The sequence below is a fragment of the Leptopilina boulardi genome, unplaced genomic scaffold (genome assembly GCF_019393585.1).
Source record: "Leptopilina boulardi isolate dan_hultmark-lab unplaced genomic scaffold, ZJU_Lbou_2.1 LbouV2_48, whole genome shotgun sequence".
NCBI lineage: Eukaryota > Metazoa > Arthropoda > Insecta > Hymenoptera > Figitidae > Leptopilina > Leptopilina boulardi.
In genome coordinates, this window is record NW_026137992.1 from 226,316 (window position 1) to 253,759 (window position 27,444).

The 27,444-nt window shown below is 27.9% G+C and overlaps 3 protein-coding genes across 3 annotated transcripts in view; 1 reads left to right on the forward strand and 2 right to left on the reverse strand.

The window, feature by feature from the left end:
* LOC127289601 (chondroitin sulfate proteoglycan 4) overlaps positions 1–8,965 on the reverse strand; it is a 59,118-nt gene extending 50,153 nt beyond the window's left edge. Inside the window, exon 1 of the mRNA XM_051317623.1 lies at positions 8,940–8,965. The gene's annotated coding sequence lies outside the window, so the exon portion shown is untranslated. The remainder of the gene's footprint in view (positions 1–8,939) is intronic.
* On the forward strand, positions 6–26,543 carry LOC127289602 (uncharacterized). The gene is made up of 4 exons (XM_051317627.1): positions 6–425; positions 19,550–19,791; positions 20,742–20,892; positions 21,375–26,543. The coding sequence occupies exons 1-4, from the start codon at positions 293–295 to the stop codon at positions 24,554–24,556; spliced, it is 3,708 nt and encodes a 1,235-aa protein (XP_051173584.1). The 5' UTR covers positions 6–292; the 3' UTR covers positions 24,557–26,543.
* Positions 12,117–27,426, reverse strand: LOC127289607 (cysteine-rich PDZ-binding protein). The gene is made up of 3 exons (XM_051317633.1): positions 27,209–27,426; positions 26,745–27,097; positions 12,117–13,393 (listed from the first exon to the last, which is right to left on the reverse strand). The coding sequence occupies exon 2, from the start codon at positions 27,085–27,087 to the stop codon at positions 26,785–26,787; it is 303 nt and encodes a 100-aa protein (XP_051173590.1). The 5' UTR covers positions 27,088–27,097; positions 27,209–27,426; the 3' UTR covers positions 12,117–13,393; positions 26,745–26,784.
* Positions 27,427–27,444: the final 18 nt, after the last annotated feature.

The window sequence follows — 27,444 nt, forward strand, 5'->3', positions numbered from 1 at the left end:
ATATATATATAAAAAATTTTATTCTTTATCATTTCTTATTATTTTTTTTTTTCGCGCGCGCGTGACACTATTCATTCTCTTATCCAAAAATTATGGCACGGATAAGAGAAAATACGACAATAATTTGTCATTTGGAATAATAATTTTTAGAGTGATGTGAACTGATCTGTGGCAAAAAAAAAAACCCCCCGAAAATTTCTCTTTTACATATGTGAAGTGCAATGGTGATTATTTCTCGGCAAACGAGCTGAAATTTTCAGTTTATAATCTCTTCGAAAAAAAAAAAAAAGATATGGAAGACAAAAATCAGGATACTTGCTATAGTCCGGGCAGCATCGCAGGAGCTGTAATTGGAACCTTTTTAACGACAATTCTGCTTTTTGCGGTTGCCGCATTATTTTACAGACAGTGGCGCAGACACAAAGGTATTTTATAATTTTTTTTTTTTAATAATTAAAAATATTTACATTCGATGTTTCTTTGCTGCAATGCATTGGCATTTTACCAATATTGATATTTCAAGCAAAGAGCAAATAATAAATAAGAGGAAAAGAATTTAAAATAAATGTCATTTATAGACGTTTCCTAATAGCACTATGAGATAACTTAAATTTTACATTTCAAATTTACAAAGCCTTTTTGTTCCATTGTAAAGAAATTGTATAACATTGTTAAAATTTAAAAATGTTTTCATATTAAAAACAATCATTTTCAACTAAATTAATAGATATTCAACAAATTTGTAAAATCTTAAAAATATAATTCTATATATTGAAAATTAAGTTTTTATGGATCAAAAAGTAAGCTATGGAAAAATGAGGATAATTACATTAAATTAAGACAAAAAATTGCAAATAAAAAAAAGCCGGTTTAATCTTTACATATAGCAAATAATGAATATAAGATGTGTAACGACAATCTTAATCTAACAGTGGTATCACGGTCAAATTTACATATATGCGCAAGTAAGCCCGTTAGATATATAGAAGGACACCTCATATGCAATAATTCACGATATTTCATTTTATTAAAAATATGCATCATAACTTATTGACCAATTAATAATAAATAAACTTTTTTTTTTCTACAAATACTGCGTTATTTTCCTCAATTTTTTATTTCGATAAATATAAGGACATTATGTCACGTTAAAGAATATACCGCTTTTTTTTTGCAAAGTAAAATTAAGTAAATATGTTTAAAATTATTATTGCCATGACGCCAATGGAATGATTAAGATATTTTTCCATGTAAATGAGAGGCGGTTCTAATTATTCAATGCATAGCTCAGAGAAAATGTTCTTCACTATTCACAGAATCATTTTATATTCGCGCATATATATAAAATTCTATAGAGAAAATTCTAATATTTCTTTTTGTTTATTATTAACCTAAATTTATATTAAATAAAATAATTATACAATTGTATTTTCATATATAAAAAATTTTATCATTAATACGATTTAACAATTTAAAATAATTTATAATTATTAATTAATATATTTCTGTTCATTCAAATATATATATAATATTTTTAGTCGTACTATATATTAAATATATTTTATGTAAATTGAAAATTTATAGGAAAGATATTTGAATATATTATTATCATGAGAAAAAAGAGATATCCCGTTAGAATTGTTTATCATAGTGAAATTTACATTCACAAACATTTTTTTCTAATTTTCTTTAGTGCAACTGGACTTATAATGAATAAAATTATACCTAGATATAAAAGATCTTTGTCAAAGAAGAAAAAGATGATCATTCCCATATTATACAATATGAGAAATTTACAGTAATTATGAATAAAAAAAAAAAAAAATATTCAAAACTGGAATTCCTGCTGTTTAAAAGTTAGTCGTGATTTTAAAAAAATGATGGTGTCTAATACAAATATATATACACCAAATATTTATTCTCTCATCTTACCACCATCGTAAAGTATGCTTTACAGTTACCATAATTCTGGTAACCGCAGTGCCACATCCATATTTTTATTGTCATAAAACCGGTATATCTTGAAAGTTATTTTCTTATATATATACATATATATATACCGGCTCTTAGCGGACACAGTGAATAAGAAAAAGATATTTTCCCGCAATACAAATTCCCAAATGCACGCAAATTTAATATTAGAGATATATATTATGTACAATAAGAGAGCGGAAATGATAAGCTAATCCATTTGTCATCAAACTGATTTGCAGAGTCAATATCAATTTGTTGTGCAATATGAAATTCTTCAAAATGTGTTTGTAGAGCAAACATATTTGTCGAATATATATAGTCAAGGACACCTGTGTTTCATAATGATACAGGAAGACAATAAAAAATCAGCCTCTGTAAATCTTGACATTTTTCCGTCAAATGTAAAATTTAAATACTTGGAAATATTATCCCTTATTAGAAATTTTATATTTTTATACATATGTAATTAATCAATTAAAATTAATTTGTAATATTTTTTATTCCCATATAGTCAAATTCCTTTGAACTGTAAATTTTCTTGAAAATCTTTTCTAAAAGATTTTATTTAATCCTTGTTTTACGTAATCATATTGTAATCCTCAAAATAATCTGCAACGACTTCCGGAGAATAAGAATTATTATTATTTTTTTTTTTCTACAAAAAATAATTCTTTCGGCACCATTAGTTTCGTTTGTCTAAAAATGGTATTTTTCCTTGATTAACTTTAAAATAGCATTTTTTTTTCCTTCTTTTTTTTTTTGACAGACACTAATGATAAATTGAAACGCCTATATATTATACAGGGATTTCCTGACCCATACATAATATTCTTTCTCATTTTCCCAGCGTAATTATCGGTTTCTCAAGTTGGAATTTTTATTTTTAATTTACGGATTTGTTTCCCTGTTATAACGAAAATGCATCATCGTGTGCAGACTATCGAGAGCGATCTTTGAAAACCGGTGTTTCCACCAAGAGTGCATCGGCACAACACTGTCATTTATTTTCTTCTCTCTCTCTCTCTCTCTCCCTCTCTCTATATATACATATAGTATACTATAGAACTTGGACCGGTTGTTGTACCTGCATCTTCTCAGAAATTTATCTGGCACGTAGCCGTACCATCTTGTTGGATAATTCTGATGAAAGCTTCTTGTAATTGGTCTGTCACTAGACAACCACAATATCTTTGAAAGAAGGTGGATCAGTATCAGATTCTTCTCATTTAGAGAAAATTATATTTTTATCTCAACTAAAACCACATTTTCGCATTAATACAGAAACTGATTAAATTTATTATTGAACCAAAACTAGTCAAAAAAATAACTTTTTGAAATTTTAAATAATTTTTTTTTAGAATTTAATTTAAAAATTGTTTTGTTGTTGAAATTTTTTCCTAATGAAATTAAATAAGATTTTCTTGAGTATTATTCTTGTAGCTAGTGTAATAAGGTTAATGAAGAATGTAATTAGAGCCCCGCGAGGAATTTTGAAAAGAATGATTCCGTGAGACTGCAGTATAATAATAATTGCTAGACAAATTGTCTCAGAAACCATTATGTATATTATTTTTGGATCCCTCGAAAATAATTAACATGATTAGAAGATAGAAGGTAATTCCACTTTAGACTTTCTGATATAAAATTGTCATTATAATTTTAACACAATTTTAAATTACTTAATGCAGTTAAGTAATATTAATTATTAATAAATAGATATTTAATTATATTTTTAATATATTATGCAATATATTGACATAAAATTATAATTGAAAACTCATATTAAAACATTTTAAATACACTTTACTAATTATAATCAAAATAGGGTCATTGATTAATCACATATGACGCTCATTAAATATATTATATGATAAACTAAATAAATTCTCAGATTTTATTTAACTTTCACTTGACGATAGCAACTACATATTTTTGATAGTAATTCATCTGAAATGACTATTTTAGCATTTGAATTTGAAGTCCCCGTGCGCATATAGTTGCATCATATTGAGAGTCAGTTATCTACAGCATTTTTATGCAAATACTGTCCTGATTTGGCATTATGTCACAGAATTTCTTCTCAAGAAACATACTGTATCTGTTTTGGAAAAAAAAATCTTCTCTTTTTAATGATTGGTTACAAAACACTTAAAACGATACAAGGGTGCAAATAAAAATGATTTACACCTTTTCCGCATATCTCGAACAAAACTATTCAATACTATCTTCAAAAAGTTTATGTTTTATAAGTGGATGTTGCAAAACACCAAAGAGGTGATAAGCCAGACGCAATGGACATTTATGAAAATTCCAATTTAGTGACTGCTTTCCTCTAAATATATGGGTAATTCTCAAACCGGTCATTTTCGAGAGAGAATTTTTTTTTCTAACTAAAATGGGAAACTAATCATTATAGTTATTCGGACAAGTGGTACTGAAATACAGATTCAGTATTTGTGCAAATGCAAATTTAATTTATCTTCTTTTATTAGTTGATTCTATTAGTTTCAATAGTCCATCAAAGATTTGTTCAGTTACAGATGATGGTAGTTTCAATTAGGTCAGATAATGGTACCTCATATATAGAGAACACGGGGTATTATGTAGTTCCTCTATCTTCAATCTATACTACTTCCAATGTACCATTATAATGGCAGCAGTTATAATGGTAGTTCCAATCAGAAATACCTGAAATCATTTATTTCACATGGTATGCTATCAATCGTTCCATTAATAATTATATTATATTTGTCGTAGTTTTAATCAATTTCTTTTACAGTTATTTTAAACTGATATTGCAATTTTTTTCCACAACACCATGAAGAAATATTTCTAAACGCATAATCTTCATAGTTCTCACAAAGTGAAATTGCACACACAAAAAAAAAAACTAAGAGTGTGGCTAAGGCTGTTTTTTTGCCAACAGGGGTTGTTGAAGGAATTCCAGAATTGAAAAACGAACACATTATTTAATACAAGCGGGCAAGACAAAAGTTGAATAAGAAAATTTTACGCGTTTTGCAAAGGGGCGTTTCTGCCAGAAGGCGAGCAGTGAAGCATCAGAAACGCGCATTGAATTCCTGTGGTACCCATCGATGCAATATAACACAACTTCCAAAGGCCCCCTAGTCAAGAAGACTCGTTACACATTTCAATGCGCCTCGAATTCTTGGAGAAAAGAGAGAAGACAATTCTCGTTTGGAGATTTATCTTTTCGTTATCCATTATCTTTCGAATCGCTCTCTTTCTCTCTTTCTCTCTCTCTCTCGAAAAGCGGGTTCCTTCCGGCAAAAGAGATGGGAATAATGATTAACAGAAAGTTGATCAGGTCCAACATGCATATATGATTGCATGGTAGTATATATACCGAGTACGTAAATACCTTTAGTTATGTTTACGTATATGGAGTACTATAAGTATACACTATAAGGTTATATATCTATAAGTATATGGTATAACCTGTATTAAGGTATTTTGTGGGAATGTGTGGGTATACCCTGTACACAAGAGTGGTGAACGATAGAGGTATATAGACGGTCTGCAAAACTGGTGAAGGCCTTTAGAAAGTGCGGCTTCGGGGCCCCTGCTGCCAGGTCGTTGAGTCTGATACCACCGCACACTGAAGCTGGAGGCATGGCATGCCGTTTCTTGTCATTGGTATAGGGCTCTAAATGCGTGCACAATTACTGTATACATACTAATACTGTCATCTTGATACCGCAACGAAAATACCCCTCCACAGTCCATATGGGGCTTATTAATCCCCGTAGACTCAACGTTACACACTCCCTGGAGATAGTAAACATATTCCCATGAATCTTCCTGGAAAATTTCATTTTTATTTTAAATAAAGATCTGGATTGTTTTTCAAACAAAATAAATGTTCTTATTCTTAATTTGAATATATGTAAAATAATATTTCTGGAATTATTTATTAATCCTTCTGTTTTAAAATTTAAAATTCGTTAAGGGTCTTGTTCTAAAAAAATTCCATTATCCTATATATCTGCGTGTACATTTTTCCAATTTCCATTTTTATGCATGACATGTATATATCTCTTTCGCGTACCTGCATTGACTTTTAATTTTTTATCTTAATTGCGTCCTCAACAGTGTATTGAGGTCATACAAAATTTGTTCATTTAATGAAAAAATATAATTGCTAATCATAAATTCCGTAGATTTGTTTTTTTGCTATTTCTTATATTACATAATAAATTTTAAAAGTGAAAAATAATCATGTAGGATTCCTTAATTGTTTTTATCAAGATAAGCGTGTGTGAATATCAGATTCATAGATTGTATATTATAGTGTGAGTGAGTTGAGGGCGGAGGTGCAAGATATAGTGGGTAGAACGTTTACCTGATGTGAAAGATGAAGTTGTGGCTCATCACCGCAAATCTCAAGTATTTGTTCACAATATACTTCCCGTGTCATACTAACGCACGTTTACATACTTTTTATTTCATCGGCGGAGGCAAAAATATATTTCTATTATATTTTTTATCCAATTTTTTATTCTATTAATAAAATTGTTAATTTAAATCTGATATAAATTAATTAAAATCAAATGAAATATAGGATACTAAATAATTTTTTTCCCCCCTTTTTATTTCAATTAAAATATTCATTAATTTCACATATGTTATTTTCACGATCCTACGTCAATGTTATAAATATTCTTCAGATGAGGGTATATTCTTTCTGAAAAGAGATCCCTATCTTCGATTTCCTTAGCTCCTTTTAAACGGGCTCTCTACCTTTTATTTCGCGCTTTTTGTTTTTCTTTTCATTCTATATATTTCTTCAAGAATAGGGGAACTCTTTTTTTCAATATATACATTTCATTTTGTGCACGATAGAAAATCAGTTGAAGAAAAAATATCAAATCAACTGTATAATATAAAAAAAAGTAATAATTTAATAACGAAAAATTTATAATAAAGAATTTTCTGATATAGAATTTGCTTGGTGCGGGTAATTTTTAGAAAGCGAGGAAATGTCACGAGGAACAACACCAAACAAGAATTAGAGAGATTTCTTCTCGCAAGTATGCGAAACGTAATGTCGTATTATGCAGACTCGCGCGAGTACATTCACAACCCGTTTAATTCTTCTGTATATGTATACGTATGTATGGGTAATATCATTGAGTAAAATATCTAGTAAAAGAGAAAGGTTCTCATAATGTCATAAATATATACTATACGGATTGAGTGATTGATACACCTTTACGTATATATATGAAAAACAATTATCTTTTTCCGAATTTTTTTTTTTTTTTTTTTTTTAATGAGATTGATGCCTACTATCTTATCAGTATAAGTAATTCAACTGTTTAAATGTTGATATAGCATTTCTGATTCTAAATTCTTGAAAGTCGATTGAGAAAATACACTTCAGCATTCCTATGGAATTCGTTCACCTTTCGGATACCAAATTTCAAAGACAACTATATATGTCACATTCTTTTATAGGCATATATTATACTCATAAACAAAATATTTGATATTTTTATTATCCTGTTTTCACGTAACGCTCATTTTGTAATTGAACAAATAATAAAAAAAAATTTTTTAAAGTTTTATTAGAAAAATATTAACGGTGCTATTTTAATTCAAATTTTTTGTACCACTTAAATGTTCATTTAACAATATAGTCAAGTAATAAATTACGAATATTATAAATAACGCAAATAGTAAATATAAAAAAAAAACCAAATGTGTAGAAAAAAATATTTTTTATAGAATATACTAATTGTGGGATTGGACATCTACGTTATAATTTTACATTAAAGTACTGATTCGCGTGTTCTTCCTACAACCTGTACTTTCATAGATTCTGATTTCTTAGATTTGCAATTAATCACAGTTTTCAAGATTTAAAGGATCATTGATTAGTTTCTTAAGAAAGAAATATAAAATCAGAAGGAAAATAAAAGATAGATCCAACTTCAGTATTTACACGTTTTTAATTAAAAAAAATCACACATTTTTTGTCAGTAAAAGTGTGGGTAATTATATTTAAAAAAAAAGATAAAAAATTTTCCAACAGTAAAAAACTATTTTAGAATTAAGTGTATGTAAATTTAAATTTGTTTCAGACTTATATTTTATAGATAAAAATTTATAAAGCAATAATATAACAGAAATGTAATAAAAATTTATTTTATGAATGAAATTCAATTGCATAATAATATAAAAGTGTTTTCAATTACTTTTTTTTTTTTTTTTTTTTTAATGAAAACCGGTCTTGTTCCTGCGTATATATAAATTTTAACCACGGGGTATTTTTTTTATATAATATTGAAAAAAAATTATCAGAATCACGTGTTATTATTATATTTTCTTGTCACGTTATTAGATATTGTTTGATTTTATATTTCAATCTTTACAGTTCCTGTTTATATTTATTTATTTTTTTTTTTTTGAAAAAACTGTTTTCTTAAATCCGGTTTTGAATCCCGTTTTTATACGATATGGTGTGGAAAATTTCAAGTTATTTTAATATATATGAAACAGGATTTTGGTAAATCTAGACAAATATTTTAAAATATCAAGTGGACATTATAAGGTGAATTAATTAAGATTCTAAAAATTGCTGTGAAATTTTTAAATCTCACGTACCACTTTAAATCTCCTATACTCTTCTGATCAGCATTTTTTTTTTTTAATTAATTATTAGTAAAATATAGTTATTCGAAATTAATTATTTCATTAAATATATTTATAATCGTAAGACTTTTTATTTATGTGTTAAAACGTTTTTACTTAAAAGTCGAGTCATATTACTTCAAGTTGATTCAACGACGAGTCGACGATGTCAATGTGTGAATTGTGGAAGATAACGCAAGTAGCTAAGTTGTTAACGAACACAATAACGTCACCTGACTCCCTTTATTCAAATGCGCACAATTGCTTTTGATATAAAAACATTATAAAGTTTTAACTTAATTGGTACTCACTGTGTTTAATTCCATCTTTTATTTTTTTCTTTAGTCCATATTGAATTTCCAATGCTTCATACGAAGATTTCCTCATTTTTTGTAATATTTTATTTGTACCTAAAAAGGAGAAAAATTAAAAAATTATTTAATCAAATTTTAAAATGATAATAATTTCAATTGTCTTAAAAATAATAAATCAATTGTTACATTTGTAATAAAAGATAATATTTTGATTGATATTTGGAGAAATTCTCCTTTGATTTGGAAAAAAAAGAAACCTGTTTCTTGTATACGACATACTCTGTTAATTTGAATAAGTGAACTTTCACTAGATATTAGCGACGTTCTTTTTGAATACCTCATGCCGTAAACATTCATTGAGAAATCGGTAATCATTCTCGGAAAAATAACTTGTTACATCCTAAACAATTTGCAAAGAAGATGTAACTAAGATGTTAAATAAACTAATTTGAACAAATAAATAAATAATAATATGCTATCAACAATGGTTATTTGTATTATAAATATATTATTAAATAACGTTTTCGTTAATGAAAATATCGAAAATTTCATTAAAAATAAAAAAACGTAATACTTTTACATGTTTTACGAAAATGATGTGTTTTTAACAAAAAAATATGTTTTGTAAACTTTTATCTTGCAATAAAATCGCACACACGCAATTATGATGCTTTCCGGTTTCCGGGTTTATATTTCGATTTTACATAATAATGCTTGATAAATATCAGTAAACTGCAGAATTTATAATTCTTCTTTATAAGCCTCGTCTTTGAATTGCATCATAAGAAACATTGACCATGACATAAAGGAAAAAACATATCGAATAAAAATGTCTACTGAAAATTTTATAGGAAAATAATTTATTGCAGTTAATTTTGCATAGAGAAAAAATTAATAATATAAACAAAATTTCCAGTCTTAAAAAATATGATTTTTTGTAATCTTTAGAAAAAAAAAAACTATTATTCATATTTATTTATAGTTTTTAATGAACAATGCAGAATTTCTTACACAAATAAGTAGATGTCACCACTTGTACTTTATTTATAAAAAAAAAATCAAATAAATTTTCTGAAATTTTTTAATATTTTCTGCGTGATATACTATACAAAAATTTATTTTAATTCAAATATTTGGTTTAATTCAATTTGCTATTGAAATAAAAGCTTTATTTTAATCCACATCAACTTTTAAAGTGATTATATAAAACTATTAAAATTTACTATGTTCCTTAAAAATTTTTTTAATGTTATTTTTATGTAAATTTTGTTCCTCAGATAGGTTCTAAAAATTAATGATTCGAATCAATATTAAAATTCTTAAGTCATAATTTATTAATACTAATAAATGGTATATTATTTCTGCGCATAATCTAAACATTAAACCATGTTGATTTCTACAATGTAATGTTTTAAATTTGAAAAAAAAAATATTACAACATTATCTTTAATATGAAAAGATAACAAATTTGAATTCAAAAAGAATAAAATTTAACACATTTTGTAAAATTGAAAAAACTATCATATAAAAATTGAATGGATGTTTTTTTGAAAAATATAATTCCCGCAATTTAACACAATTTAAAATTGAAAAGACGTGAATTTAACACCTCTTTTGATTGAAAAGAATATTATATTGACGGAATCTTTCCCATGGCATAATAATGTTATATTACGAAATTAAAAATTCATCGACAAGTATCGTTAATATTCTTTCCGTTGGTATAGAGTATGGCTGTCGTTAATTTAATTATACCTAGACACGAATATAATATGTGGAGGGTAAGATTTGTTTATGTATTGGAATGTGAGGGACATTCTTATCGCAAACTGATCGGAATGGTGCATCCCACGCTTTGCTTGTGCGCGGCTGCATTCGCAACTATATACGCTGAGATTGAATAATAAGGCTGAACCCACGATGCAACTCAGGTTCCCTTCTTGATAAACGACTAAAGATACGGGGTGGTCCGTTGACCTTATTTCCGACTCTTCTTACTCTTTTAATGAATGATATCTGATTTCTTTTAAAAAGAAAACTATTATTGCCCTAATACAAATTTAATGGATATGATAGTTTGCTTCAAAATCTTTGCAAAAAAAAAATTTGATTTCTTATTAATAGAAGAAAAAAATATTGGAGCATAAAGTGTATTAGATGAATTTGAAGCATTTTAAAATTGTACATATTATTATAAACGACACGTGAAAGAAGTTTTATAATATGAATCTGATAAAAGAAAACACATTTCTTGTAGATAATGTGAAAATTCTTTCGACAAATTACTTATCAGTTTGATCATGGTGGATATAATTAAGAGCAGAGAGTGAAACCAACATTGGTGCGCGATAAAGAGTTAATTACATTAGACTGTGTCTTATCGGATATTTACGCATTTTTGACCTGATTTATATATTATTGTATAAAGGTACAATAATACATAGAATTCTTTTTTTATAATTAATCCAAAATTACTTCCTTTTTTTCTCAATTTTCCGTATAAAATCAAAATTCGGTATAATCCAGAAAGAATTTTTTTGATAAAAATGTACCACGGTAAGCAAATTTCGAAATAATACTTAAACTGTGATTAAACATCAATTGGAAACTTATTGAAAATATAATTTATTTTTAATTCATTGTAATTAAATTTTAAATGTATATTCTATAATAAAAATACTTCCCATTAACTAAAATAAATGTTGACAAATTTTATCTGATTTTCCTAATGGGAATATAATAAAAAAAAAGAAACTCATCTATTTTATGTCAATTGTCACGTAATCTGACTAAACAAGGTTAAAATGAAAAATTGACTTACTTAGTCAGAATCTCAATGTTAAATGGCACGATCCACATTTTATGGTGCGAATTTTTCAAGGATGTGTGTACTTTTAAGTTTATATATCGTTTGTCAGAGTGTTTCGTAAGACTTCGCGTGTGTGAACATTAACCCCATTTATTGTGCCAATGGGGCCGAATAATAAGGCATATATAATATAACAAATTCGATATGATGATAATGAATCTGATTATTCCGCTCGTGTATAAAATCCATGCAGAACAAATTTAATGCATATTATATTATATAGACAAATTTTACTGCCACATTACATACTTTTACTACTATTTTATATTATAACGATAATATACTCATATTAATAAAGTAATATAAACTTTTTATCGTTTATTTATCAAATTTATATTAATTATAATTCTTTTTTTTCATTTTTAATTAATAAAAAGTAAGAATTTACCTCAAATTCTAAAATTTCAACTAATTCAAATTTAGAAGGATTAAAAAATTAAAATAGAGAACCAGCCACCTAATACATTATAGTATACCATATATTTAACTAACAAGATAATTGCTTGAACCAATTACTTTTCATTGATCTACAACCTTGAAAGCATAAGTTGTTTGGAAATCTTTGACTACGCCTTTGGCTAATTAACTGCAAGATGATTCGTTAGGAAAAAAAAAAAGAAGGATCGTTATTATAAGGAAGGAAAAGTATCGTCGTCTTAGTTTGCAAGTAACCTCATATGCACAACCTCCGCATGAATAGACTTCACTTAAGGTTCATTTTTACAGATGCCACACCTCACATTTTTGCATAATCACCGCTGTTGTCATTCTCCCTCTTAATCCCACTATCTTAATTTCAACACCCCACCACATTATTAATCTTTAATGGCATTTTTCTATCTCCCAATAAACTTTAAATTTTCCACACATGTCTGATTTCAAAATACCTTTCAAATTTATCATTGAAATTTCTATCTAATAAAAAGAAGAAAAAAAATTATTCTCGATGGATATGAATAGTTTGAGGAAATTAATTTTAAAGCTTATTCCTGCGTCTCGTTTGATTAATTTTTTTCAAAAGATATTTGAAATAATTAATATCCTTTTTTGGAGTAAACATATCATAAAGTGTTGATGTTATTATAAAATGAACCTACATGAGAATCACTTCCTCTGTAAATGTATATATACATATGTAGTCGACCTTGATGCACCGCACCGGTTGCGTTTAAAACAGCGCACGAGTTTCTTATCCGCACTACTGATCGGTGAGACGCTATTTCGAGTATTCAACATTTTTTTTTCTTTTTTTTTTTCCTTATTAATGAACATTATTTCTCATCCACTAACATCCTTTTCTTGTTTGCCACTGTTAATAATGCTCTTGATGTTTTTATTTGTATTATAGCTCATCCAACAATATCTTTTTTGCCCAGGAGTTTCTTTATATAGTTACACAATAATTGCTAATAGACTTTCATGAAATTATGCATGTTTTAGTTCACATTTGATGATAAATAATGGAAATTTTTTATAGAATACATCTCATGTTTCTCTTGACAAAAATTTTCAGTGTGATGAAAAGACAATTCAAGAATTGATTGGTTTATTCTTCGTGCATTGTTTTTTTTTATGTCCTCACCTGAAATTTGTAATTGTTCGTTAGAATAATATGTATTGTGTAGAAGAAAAAAAAGAGAGAGAGAGACTTTCTTTGTCGGTCAATATATTGCGTGGAAAATAATAAGGTGTGAGCGCACCTTCTCGAGGACAAGATTGCAACACATGGCATTAAAAGAAAAAAAAAGCCATAGTTGTAAAGTGCCAAATTCATTTTCTTTGTATACTGTAATTACAGTCATAACAAAACGAGTCAAACTTGACCTACTTTCCATAAAATATATTATTTAAAATTCAAAATAATTCCAAAATCACCATTTTTACTATCCTAATTATCATTTTTTTTCAAAAATGTTTCTTTATCAATTCTTCAAGACAACCGCTGACTTTTTTTTATCATCCAGAGATTCTCAGATTTCTTCACAATAGATAAATTTCTCAAATGTCTTTATCAAAAGACTCTCTTCTTTTCTTAAACTTATAATAATTAAAAAAAATTTTTTTGTCCAATTGTTTTTTCATTAATATTATTTCAATTGTATGAAAAATTCGTAAGTATTCGCTGCATACATTAAAAGGTGAATGACATTCTTATGGACAATTGCCAACAAAGTATAAAGCCACTTGACAAATAATTTAGAATAATGATATTGCCGTCAAGTAAATGAAATATATTGCAAACATTAAAGTATAGTGAAATGCAAAAAAGTATATAGGTATGATTAGTCATTGTATATAGGTGGAAAACCTGTTATTTCTAGTTTTGAGCCTCCCTGGGAAATCGACAAGAATTCGTAGAAGTATACGAGAAATCTAAAAGGAAATTACAACTCGCTAATCTTCATATAGACAATAATTTTCATATTTATTGTCTTTTTTAAAAAAAAATTTCAAATTCTTCTAACTTTGCTTCATTTAATATAATATATATTTTCATTTAAAATATTCTGATGAAAATGATGAAAAAATTTCCTGATGAAAATTTGGAAAAAATTGTAAAATAATTAATGGCGTAGTAAATTCTTGGAAATCGTATATAAATCGCCGTTAATTCGAATGATTGAAACAAAATACTAGAGAATGACGCCAGGGATTCCTCGACTCAGTCCACCTGCATTCGGACTCTACCTTTCGCAAAAGGCAATTATAAGACCTCGTCGCATTAACTTGCACAGCCATAAACAGTTGTCGCACCGCTAAACTTATTGCGTTTTATGTAACTAAAAAGAACTCAACAAAAATACGTTGTGTATTTTATTTGAAAATTCTTTTTTCACAATTTTAATGAAGAATTTTTAAAAAATAGTAATTTTTTAAAAATACAAATTCACCTGCAATATTATGTTTCACCTTGAGGTGAAACCATTTCCGTACCTGTTGTGTCCTCCCACTGATTTTACCAAGGCGTTAAAATAACAGGTGATTCAGCGTATTCTATATGGCCTTTCCGCTTCGTTGATCGTAATTTTCTTTTTTCTTCATAAAAGAATTCAATACATATTTTTATAGCTTTAATATTTATATTCAATTTCTAAATTAAATCGTTTATTCATTATCTATTTATCATGTTTCTTTTTTTTTGGGGGGGAAAAAAAAATTAAACACTTTACATGTAGATAATAATAGTTGAGTTATTTTAGAAAATTATCTAACAGCAGTAATAAAAGTGTAATGAAATACAAAATAAATTTGTATTCGTAAATGCTCGTCTTTTTTGCATCCTTACATGTATCGAATAACAAACCGTATTGTTGTGACTATTTTTTTTCTTTTTTTTTTTTTATTATTCCTATTGTGATGATTGCCAAGTATTGATTCCACTACTGTATTTATCAAACATTAAATTCATTAAATATCAAATTCCTTTTGCAATTAACTTTAATATATTTTAGTTATTAAAACATATTCAGCATTTTTTAATTAAAATTCATTAATTATTAATAATCGTCGCACTCAAGCGGTATTTCTATTTAGAAAAATATTTGAAATATGTAACTAATAAAAAAAGTTTATAAAATCCAAATAATTATAATCTATATAAAAAAATGTGTAAATTAAAAAAAAAACGTAAGGCATAAAAATAGTCACAATAGGAACTTTCCACTACCTGACACTTATGATTTTTAGCAACTAATTAGTGTCTTTTTCTTCTTCATCAATTATTCAATATTATCTACAATATAAACGTCAACTGTGTAATATTTTCTCTAATTTATTACCTAATATTCTATTCATATTCACAAAAACAAACCGCGACAATTACTAAATATTCGATGATGAGAAATTCTAATCTTAGAAATAGAGATTAACATTTTTTTGAATGAATGAGAATTTGTCATGGTTTTTCGAATTTGAGTGACCAGATCAAGGAGATTTGGGAATGAGAAAGAGGTGGCTCTATAAGGTTCCAAGGTAGAGAGGAATCACGACTTGAAGCTTATGGTGAAGAAGGTGCAGTGAAGGGGGGCAGAAAAGTGAGCCAGCTCACCTTGGCGTCCATGGTATGCGCCCATTGGCGTCTTCTTCAAAGGCGTAGGATATATATCCTTATGCTATTCATCCAGCATCTTGTTTTGATTACAACATTAAAAAGAAAAAGAAATGAAACAAAAAAAAAAAAAAAAAACCGTCTTGCCTCAACTCTTCTCCTCGCGTCTATTCATATCATTCTCATCATTAATAAAAAACGATATATGTATACGAAAAGTCAAAATGTTAACCAAGGTCAGACACTATTTGTCTTGCACTTGTAGCTTTTGAATACCTCATATATCTTTGGTCTCACGATTTTCATGTGCTTGGAATATTCGAGTGAAGCTCGTCTACCTTCCGCCAACAACGCAACCTTGACTCGAAACTCACCAAGGTGAAATGGAGGCAACAAACTTGTGCATGAATTATATCTCGCGTAAGAGAGGCGTTCATCTACGTTGAAGAATTCTTTATAATCTTTATAGGAAAATTACTGAAAAATATGTAATTTTTTTTTCTCCTCTCTTTTTGAAGTTTGATACTATATAGTCGTTATATGGGTTTATTGCTTGTTTTTTTTTTTATAACGGTGAGCATCCGTTACCTGAGGGCAGAAATGTGAATGTGAGAGCAATTTATCGCGTAAAATTGAAATTTACTGAAACACGTTATACGTAATGTTGTGATAATTGCTATCAAAATATAGATATTACGGCTTAATCCATTTTAAACTCTTTCCCAGGGCTTAAATATATGCATATGAACCAGTCATTGCGGCTCTAGAAAGTGTATATTTTTGTTGATTGGGGGAGGTGGGAACGGATTAATATGCATTATATTTGATAAAGGTATTCGTAAATTATTGTTTACGCTTGATTTTGAAATGGTCCCACCGATTTTTTTACGTAGCTAATCATTTTTAAATGTTGCGGAATCACTGCTCCTTAATGTGTTTTCAGAAACACTGCTGTAATATTATTGAAATGTTTTTTTAATTTTAAATAATTTAATAATACTTTCTAAATCTGAATTAGTTGTAAAATAAAATTTGAAGTGACAAATTTCATGGAGAAAACTGGATATTAATATCTAGATATTTATTTTTTAACATAATCTAGATATTAAAAATTAATATCAATAAATACTAAAATTAGATATATAATATTCAAGATGTAAAATTTGTATGTCTGAAATATTTATCAGTTTTTATTTTGCTAACAAATTAAAGAATTGAAAATATAGAGAAATAAGATAAAAATATTTGTAACCTGTAAAACATACCTTCAAATTTTTTTCGAATCAAATCAATACAATATTCCACATTATTAATTCTTTCCATCAAAAAACCATTAATTATGCTCTTGAAAATGCATAAAGTAAATTTTATTAATGTAAAAGTTGGTCAAAACTGCTATTTAAATCATAAAATAGTATAACAAATTTTAAATGACCAGTAGAATTGAAACATAACCTCCAATTTTGATAGTTTAATGTTTTCTACGACATATAGTTTATCGTATTATAACTTTTTATACTAGAAATTACTTTTAATCAATATAACTTTAATAAACAGACAAAATAAACTTTTTTCCTCATAATATTCTAGTATGTTTGAGAAAAAATTGAGACAAGCGTACAAAACTTCGCACGCTCAAACAACAGAAACCATTTAAAAATGCTACGCGCATGCGTTAGCACATTTAAACTATCGTATCGTATCGTATCGAATCGTATTTAAATATTTGAAACAAATAACGTTTAATTGACTCAAATAATAATTATTTAGTAAAAATAAACATTTATTTGATAATAGTCAAAGAACTAATTATTTGAATCAAATAATTTTTTTCTATTTATATTAAAAGTTAATATTTTTTCTTTTAAATATCCAGTTTTCCCCGTAATTCTCACGATTTTCGCAGTAAATGCTTAATTAAAAAATAAAAATTGATTCAATAAATTTTATTCCGTAAAATTTTTATACTTTTAGCGCACTTTACAAGTGAAAAGGTATAAATGATAATTGAATTTTCCGCCAATTACACCTCGGAAGTGTTTGATCATTATAAAGGAAAAATTCTTGGAATAGCAATGGGATGGCAAAAAAAAAGTTATGTGAATTGGAACGTTTAGATACATAACATCTACATGGCAGCTTTCTTCATTCTTGATGATTATATACCGGTACTAGAAAATTAGCAGAGCATCGCGAGATCTTGTCCCCCTCAAGGCAATTTTGCAGTTTTTCCAACTAATAGTTTTTCTGCTTCTTTATATCTTTTTCCCCCATTTTTTTTTATTTATACGCAGCGACTTTATATATACTTCGTGTATCGTCATCGATTGTGCATATCTAATGCGATTAGCAGCGATTAGTTGCAATACGGCATTTATGATTGCGTAATTGCATAACATAAACTATTAGATGTCCATATGAATAAAGGTGTATGTCTATGGATAATATTAAATTATATTATAATATTTAATTTGTACTAAAAAAAAAATATAGGCACGCGTCATTTTTTTGGAGTATATCCAATTTTCCACTTAGCTCATTTCCATATAGATTAAAAATTATGGATCATTAAAATAATGTCTTTTCATGTTAAATGCAATTATGAAAATGTAAATAATATTTCACATTTTCCAAAAAAAAAAAAAAAATTACAAAATAATTTTGTTTAAATAATTCCTTTTGGTTTTTAGTCAAAATAATTTTTTCTGATAAAAAATATAAAAATACATATTTATTTTTAACGAAATAAAAAAATGAAAATATTTTCTTATTTTTTTTACACAAATTCAGAAAAAAAATAAAAATAAATAAGAATAAAATAACCGAAAATTGATTTACACTTTGATTGCATAGATATAAATCAAAATGTATATGCGTGCATGCAAATGTAATAAAAAAATTATTTGCATGATAATAAATAATAGTGGAATTATATACGTGTGATCGTACATGATAGGCATGGTCAAACACATTGGATATAGATACAGATATATAGCGGAACATGCCTTTCGAAGAATGCGTTTCCTTCCTGTCGGTATCACGAAGGCCAAACATGGCCTTGCAACCAACAGGTACTTCGACGTTGGTAATAAATATCTATACACTATAACCAATTCGTATGGCTACTTCCGCTGAGTAACCCAGCATTCGTTTCTATAGTTTCATTTTAAACTTTCAAATAATCATTTTTAAAATTAGAATTAAAAAAAATAATTTCTCAAATAATCTTAATGTAATTAACAATTGCTGTAGAAAATCCAATAATAATGTGTTTCCAATTCTGCCAATAATAATTGAGTTTTTCCCTATTGATATAATAATATAAGACTATATTTATGAGAAAAATTCATTTGCAATTGCAATATATAACTCAGTGAAATTTACTGGTTTATATGAAACTTTTTGATCTCTCGTCACAGAAGGTTAAGCTCAGCCTGAATTCCTTCTGAGCAGCGGAACGTTTTCTCTTTTTAGCGATATAGCATTGTGCATTTCATTTCCAGCATTCCAACTGACATTTTTCCTCCAATTTAGGATAGAAAATTAATGTTCTATTCCATTCTCTGATATTTCCTTTTCCTGTGTCCAGATTAATTTATTATTTTCAGATTAAATTCTTTAAATTTTATTTTCATTTTTTTTTAAGTGTTATAATAATTAAATTAAGAAATGATTTTTTTCTTGTTTCAGGAAAACACTTGGTTTTAGTGACAGATCCTGAAATAGTTGACGATGCCTATGCATTCGATAATCCATGTTTCAAAGATGCAACACCTGCAGTTGGTCGAAGTCTCGAGAGACCAATTTCTGCCACTCCTATGGAAATGCCAGTAAAAGATTCAACTCGTTGGTCAACACCTTGGTCATCATTGGGCCTTGGAAATGGAAATCGGAATGATAAAAGGCGCACCTTGGATGACTCTTGCCTTGGAGTAGGTTTCCACTTTTTCTCTCACCTGCAAATATCTATTTTCCGGTTTAATTACATTCTCATTTTTTTATTTCACTTGGGTGTAATAAAAAAATTATTCTTTTATCAAATTTATGCTTACAATATTTATTATTCAAAGTAATTTTTAAAAATGCCAAGATATGTGGTATAATAATACAAAAAAAAGTGAATTAAAATAATATATACTACAGAATTATTCGTAATTTATGTGGCATGTTTTTTATAATTATGGTGAAAGTTTTGTCTGGAATGTCCAGGGAATCTTTATTTTATTTTCATTATAAATGTGATAATTCTACTTCTTTTTTCATTTTTAAAAGTACAATTACAATAAAAAAAAATGATATTAATAAAATTAAATGAAGGTTAAATTATTCTAATCTTGAAGAAAAGAATGTTATATAAAAGATATATTGTACCTTTTCAAGCAATGAGAATATATATATATATATATATATATATATATAAGAATTCGAGATATATTTTTGTTCATTACGAAATCATGTAAGATAATTTAAAATTAATTATACAAACTTTCACAAAAAACGAAATTTTCAATTGGAAAATTACTATATAAATGAAATATGTATAAAATTCAGAAAATCTTGATAATTTTTTTTTTCATCACAAATAACATATTTTTTTTTTATTAAATACTAAATTAATTCTCAATATTTGGTAAGGAAATAATATTGGCATTTATAAAATATACCTTGAATAAAAATCATGAATTTCTATTGTTAAAGAATCGATGATTCAGAGATGCTATTTGGTACAATTTTATGCGAATTAGACATTTCGCAATACAACCTCTAAAGTTGATAAAAGAATAAGCCCACGCGTTATTTGCTATTTATGTCTGCGACATAGAGGAAAATATAAGTATTACTTTTTGACGTCCAACTAATAAATAACATTTTGTTCCATTAGCCAAAGGCCACCAAGGTCAGTTGCGTGAGTCTCAGGAGTCGCGACTTTACTGGACTTGGATTTAATGTCTGTGGAAATATGAGAGAAGGAATTTTTGTCAAAGATCTTCTTCATCGTGGTCCTGCCTCAGAATCTGGTCGCATTCATCCTGGTACGATTTTTCTCTATTTTTAATGTCCTTTAATAAAATAATAATTTTTTTCCTTTAATTAATTGAAAGTTTTTTTTTCACATTTAGTATTTTTTACTTTGTTGCTCTTCTTATTTTTTCCGGTTTGAATCTTATATTTTTGAGATATTAAATTGTTTTTCCTATGGCAGAGATTGGCATGTGAAGAATGCTTTAATTCAACATATGATAAAGTCTATAAAAGATTAGAAATGGTTTTAATTGAGGCATTCAATCATAATTGAATGTTCCTTATTTCGTGAATCACTCGAGCGTGATTAGATGTGAGAATCACCTATATATTTAACTTTCCAAAACGAATAAGGATTTCTATATACAGAGAAATTTATATGCTCATTGATCTGCTTTATTTTATAACAAAATTATTATTCCAAATGAGTAATTTAATTTCAATTTTAAATTTGAAAAAAATTTTTTTTTAATTAATTATTTTTTCATTACAGGTGACAGAATAACAAGCGTGAAAATCAGCTTCAGAAGTATGGTTTACGAAGACGCGTTGACAATTTTAAGTTATGCCTCGCCTTACGACGTAGAATTAGAAGTGGAAAGTGGGGGATCTGGTTCAAAACCAACAACGTTATTAAAAAAGAGCGTGGGCCCAAGTCCAACAAGAATTTGTCATCCACTCTATAGAAGTCAATCAATTCCTGAACTCTCACGAGCTCATATTTCAGTAGCAAAAAGACTCTTTATCGCCGATCCAAACGAGTCATTAGGCTCAAATTATTCAACAATGAATTCAACATTAAAATCATCAAAGTCGACCCCAGGTAGTCAAACCCTCGAGCGTCGTCATGAAGAAACAAAACAAAATCATCATAAATTTGGCATTAAAGTGCTACCCGCTCTCGATGGCACAGTACACAGAATCGAGAATCAAAATGAGCACAATACAAATCTCGAAAGGAGACATTCACGTAAAATGGATGCTGAAAAAATTCTTGGCAAAACAACGTCTCTCGTTAAAGAATCTTCATCATCTCCCGTCGATGAAATTAAAATTGTCTCTGAAACACTTCAAAAAAAAGAAAATTCAATACAAAAAGAAAATGTAATTACAAATGATAATTTACAAAAACAAAAGGAAAATTCTCGTCAAATTGATGTGATAAATCATAAAGAAAATTCAGAAATTACCAAAAGAATTTTACGAGTCGATGGAACAGAATTAAATGGAATTGATGTTCCCGATCAGGGTATGGAAATGCAAATTTCATCAGAAGTACCAGCTGAAGTTCACAATGCTGCAATGGCTGCACGACGAAATCGAAAAAATAGTTCAGAACTTTTAAAAATTCCCAAATCACCAACAATTTCCATTGAAATAGAATCAGATCCAAAAAGTCCTCAAAAAAATAAACGAAAAGCACCAGCGCCACCGAAAATCAATCTCGAAGATGTTGAGGCTACATCCATTAAAAAAGAACGCGAGTCAGAAGATAAAATCGACTCGATTGCTGATTACTCTGAATCATTGAATGATTACGTCAGCAAAGTGCGCGAGAATAAAGATGACGAGGCTCGTAGACAGAGGCTTGAAGCGCGAGCTAACAGAAGGAATTCAGAGTCCGATACGGACAGTGAGGTTCAAAATAGTTTCACGACAATTGAATTAAATCCAGCTGACATTACAATTCATCATACACCAGTGCCTGGTGTTGACGATCACGACGAAGACGATATTTATAGAAAAGCAGCAAGTTTAGGTGATCTTTCAAAATATGAAAATAAAGCCTCAACAACTTTAGAAAGAGCTCAGAGTCTTGATATGACAGATACTGGTTCAAAAAAAAGAAAAGCACCACTACCACCACCTGAAGATATCAACGAATCAACCGAGGATCTTACGAAATTAGATCAAATCGACACGTTCGATAAGCGAAAATTAAAAAAATCCAGTGAGTGGGGAACATTAGAGGACGCTATTTGGTCAAAGGGCGAAGTTGAGGATAAATCAAAGAAAACTCGAGTGCGAAAGAAAAGTAACGGCACACTGGAGCGTTCAAAGTCAGCTGTCGAGATGAAAATCAAAGACGAAATCCAGGACAGTGATGATCCTGTGAATGTTTCCGATGGTGCAATTGCAACTACAATTGATTTATATAATTTACCTCTCAGCAAACGTATGAGTCAGGATTTCATTCATTCCGAGAGAATGTTTAATCCCGATGCTGATAATTCGCTGGCAAGAATTATCAACAATGGACGTGTCGTCAAGAGTCCAACTCCCGAGGAAGTTGAATTAGATTTCAGACAAGCGAAACCTGTACCTGATGAAGTTGATGACGCAAAAAATCCTTTCAAGGATCTCGAGGACAAAGACATTGATAAGGGAGTAAATGAAGGATTCGAAAGGGCTTTGCAATATTTTGATCTTCACACGAGTAAAAATGCAAATACATCAAAAGTGGATTTTGTCAATTTTGAAGACTCAAAAGAAAAGGATTTATTCAATAGTGATCCTAAATTGTTGTACAAAAATGTGGAACCTGTTGAAGAGATATTTACCAAGGTTAAAATTGACTACGTGTGTCCTGGTTGTGAGCAAAAATATGGACATCATACAGATAATTGTAAGAGAAGCACGACAAATGGCAAAAGAATAGACGATCATTTGGAGCTTCAAAAAGCCGAAATAGAAGCTGACAAAATAGTGAATCATGTAACAAAAGAAGATTTGAAAAACAGTAAAAACGAATTTGAAACTTATTTAGAAACTCATGTTTCAAAACCAGAATCGTTTGATGCGGGAAGAGAGGATAAAAAATTGGAAGATATGAAAATAGAAGAGAAAGAAAATTTGGAAAATTCACCAGTAGTTTCTATTTTTCAAACTCATCGAACGAAATTCGAACAAAATTCCCAACCATCTGATTCATATGAAACGCATTTTGCCAAACGAATAGTCAATCTTCCTGAAGAAAAGGATGTGGAAGTGATTCTCGATGATCAAGATGAAGATGGTTATGATTTTGGTTCAAGTATAACGGTGAACAATAAAAATATTTCGCCCAATGAGGATCGTCACAATATTAGCAATGTCAGTGTATCAAGTGGCGAAAATAGTGAAGACAGTGGTTTAGTTCGTGAGTCAATTGACTTTAGACTAGAGTCTGAGACACGTCCTCCATTGCCAACAACTCCAATGCCCGTCTCGGGTTTACAGAAAATGACCTACATCACCGAGATCAAAGTATCACCAGTGAGAGAAAACATTCACGAGCCTGACAGCGAAAGTGAAGAAATTGTCGCAATCATGGAAGGAAATGGTGAGGCTAGAAAGTCTCAAGTTGATATTATAGTGACGGCCAATGGAAAACCAACGCCAGGTAAAAAACCACCAGTTCCACCGCGACGAAGTGACGTTTCAAAGCTCATCAAGGATGAAATTTCCGACAAGCAAGTTGTCTATGTATCGGAATATAAATCACCATCAACAAAGGAAGTTCAAATTTCAAGTGCCGCTGATGATAAATCCACAGCTGTTAATAAAAAATTTGAACAGTGGATTTTTCTAGGCGATAATAAAGAACAAAATCCATGGGGTAATGGATCCAGTCCACCTCAACCTGTAACGAATATTGTTCTATCATCTAGAGATGAAAAAATTCTGCATCAATAAATAATGTTGTGCAATTGATAAATTTAATAGAGGTGTGAGCGAATAATTCGAATCGAAATTAAATTTGTTTCGAATTTTAATAATTATAATCAAAATCGATTTTATTTGAAAAAATTTCAAATCACCGTATAGTTTCATAATTTGTGATAAATGTTCGTATCGAATCGTATATTTAATGTGTGATTTGAAATCAGATTTAATAAATGGCTTTAAATTCCTAATCAAAGTGATTTTAAAACTAAACTCAAACTTTTAAACAATAAATTTTGTTTCTCATATTCATGTGAAGGAAATTTTCATTTTTAATGAAAATTTATTTTTTTTAATTATAATTAAAAATTTATAATCACTTTACATGAATGTTAAAATTTTCAAAAATATTTTTTAAATGCAGAAGCTTAAGTTTTTCGAAAAACTTGTAAATTGATAATTTAGAATATAAGTATTTTAAAAATTGTAAACTAATAATTGTGTCGATAATATTTTACATGGATAAAAATTAAGGTTGTTAAAATTTTATTTTGTACAATTGCTTATGTGCTTTTATATATTAAAAAAACGTGAAAAGCAATATTACTTAACTTTATCAAAATGTTAAAAGTGAATGAATGAAAATTATTTGAGTTAAAAAAAACGTATGTGCCATAATAACTAATGAGAGTCTGGCCAACCCTGTTTTAGAAATACATAAATCAATATATTTCATCCTAAATTTTGTTGAAAAAGGCGAGAATGTTGTTTTTTTGTAAGCATAGATTTTTTTTTTTTTTTGTTAAAATAGAATAATGTGAATTATATTATTTTTACTTATTGTACATATTTAATTTTTATGTTGATTCAAATTTCTCGATTTTAGCTAACTACTTTTAAAAAAGTTTTTCAGTTAAAAAGTTATTTAATTTGTTTGTATCATTTTTAAGGTTCTTAAACGTAATATATATATACATATATATTACATTTAGAACTAAAGACTAAAAATCATGATAAACGTTATTATGAATACGAAAAGAAAAATCAAAAATAGTTGCAAAAAATTATTGTAATTATCACACTGATCATATTGTATTTATTTTTAATATTATTACCACAGTGTCATTTTAAAAGTCACTTAGTTTGAAGTATTAAGAAAAAAATTATAAATTCATATACTTTTTAAATGAGAGGAAAAACGTTCAATTTTATAATTTCAATAAGTGGTATGAAGAAAATTAATTCTACATTTTTACCTCAATAATAAATATCAAAGAAACTATTTCGAATATTAACGTTTCAATTGTATGTAATGTATATTAATTAATTTTAAGGCATTTAAAATTAATATTAGCGACAATAATAAATTAGAAAATAAGATGTATATTTTTAGATTTAAGTTTGGTGCCACAGAAATATATTTTTATATTGGGCAAATTGTTAGTTTTGAAACTGACAAATTTATCTTGATTAATAGGATAAGAACCTATTTTATGAAACTATTTTGTAATTTAATGTTCACTATATTTGTAAAGAGATCATAGGTTTTTTGACTGTAAGGCAAATTTTTTTTAAAATTATGCCTGATATGAATACATGAAGTTTAGATAAAATTTGTTTTAAGATTCACATTTTTAAAAAATTGTTTTAACTATTTGAGATGAAGAATTAAATCTTCAATGTTTGCATGTGAATTTTTATGATTATATTATTGTAGATTGTAATTAACGAAACAAAGTATAAAAATAATTTGTCCATTCAATGTTTTGTACTTATTTTTACTTGAGTTGTATCTTAATCAGAGAACAAGATTTAATTAATCTTAAAAAAAAAAGATGACAAAGTTGTCACATATAAACATTGTTTTGAATTCAATTCTATAAAGACGGAAGAATGTAATCTGATTAAAGAATTGTTAAATGATATTATTTGATATTGTATATTTGATTTTGTATGAATAATTCTATCATTAAAACACACGTATGACGAAAAATAATAAATCCTATTATTTACTAAATCCTGTAGTAATATTTCTCTATACCTTTGTAATTATCTGTAAGATACTAAAAAAATAGATTGTGCATTCAACATATTTTCATCAAATTCCAAATCAAGTAATATAATTAACGTAAATATTCTTAATTTAATCACATTAATAATTTTTTCTGTTTTTTGTTAGTAAAGTATTATCCTAATTGTAAAATATATATTTCTTTACCTTAAAATTCATTTTAAAATATAACTTTTCATCATCACTTTTACGTTGAAGACTGTCTATAACATTTAGTGTCAATTAACTTTTTGCCACACATTGCACAGATTCCTTTTTTATATGCACAAGATTGACAATAATGAGAACCAATTTGATGAACCTTCTGTCGGCATATCCTGCAGATTTCGAATTTCGATGTATAAGGATTGAAACGTCCTTTTTTTGAGGTAAGTGCTTTGTTTTCACCAATTTTACGTCCACCGTTTTCAGTGGTATTGCGAGCTCCTGCTTTCCATGGATCTGGTGTGATTACTTTGCCTAATTTCTTTTCACACTTATCGCAAACCATTGTGATTAATCTGGAATAAAACATTTGCATAAATCATATACAAATGATGTTGCATAAAATTGTATGATCTTTTTCAAAACAGAAATGAAATAAATAAAAAGGGAGGTTAGGTTGCACTTACCAGAAAAATTACGCTCACAAAATTGTTAAAACTGGATTCAATTGATATGCCACAGAAAATATGATTTCTTCTTTACACAATTATGAATTTAACTAACATTTAAACTTGCAAACAAATATTTTAAATAGAATAACAATAAATATTTTTCTGGTGTTTTGTTTACTTCTCAAGTTAGCAGAGATGTGAAATGAAATGTCATGTTTTCGTTTCTTACGTATGTTGCGTAATGGAAGGTA

Excerpts from the sequence above, each read along its gene's own strand:
- LOC127289602 (XM_051317627.1), top strand. The coding sequence starts at position 293 with ATGGAAGACAAAAATCAGGATACTTGCTATAGTCCGGGCAGCATCGCA. Across the intron at positions 426-19,549 it reads ACAGTGGCGCAGACACAAAG|GAAAACACTTGGTTTTAGTG; the intron begins GTATTTTATAAT and ends TTCTTGTTTCAG. Across the intron at positions 20,893-21,374 it reads ATCTGGTCGCATTCATCCTG|GTGACAGAATAACAAGCGTG; the intron begins GTACGATTTTTC and ends TTTTCATTACAG.
- LOC127289607 (XM_051317633.1), bottom strand. The coding sequence starts at position 27,087 with ATGGTTTGCGATAAGTGTGAAAAGAAATTAGGCAAAGTAATCACACCA.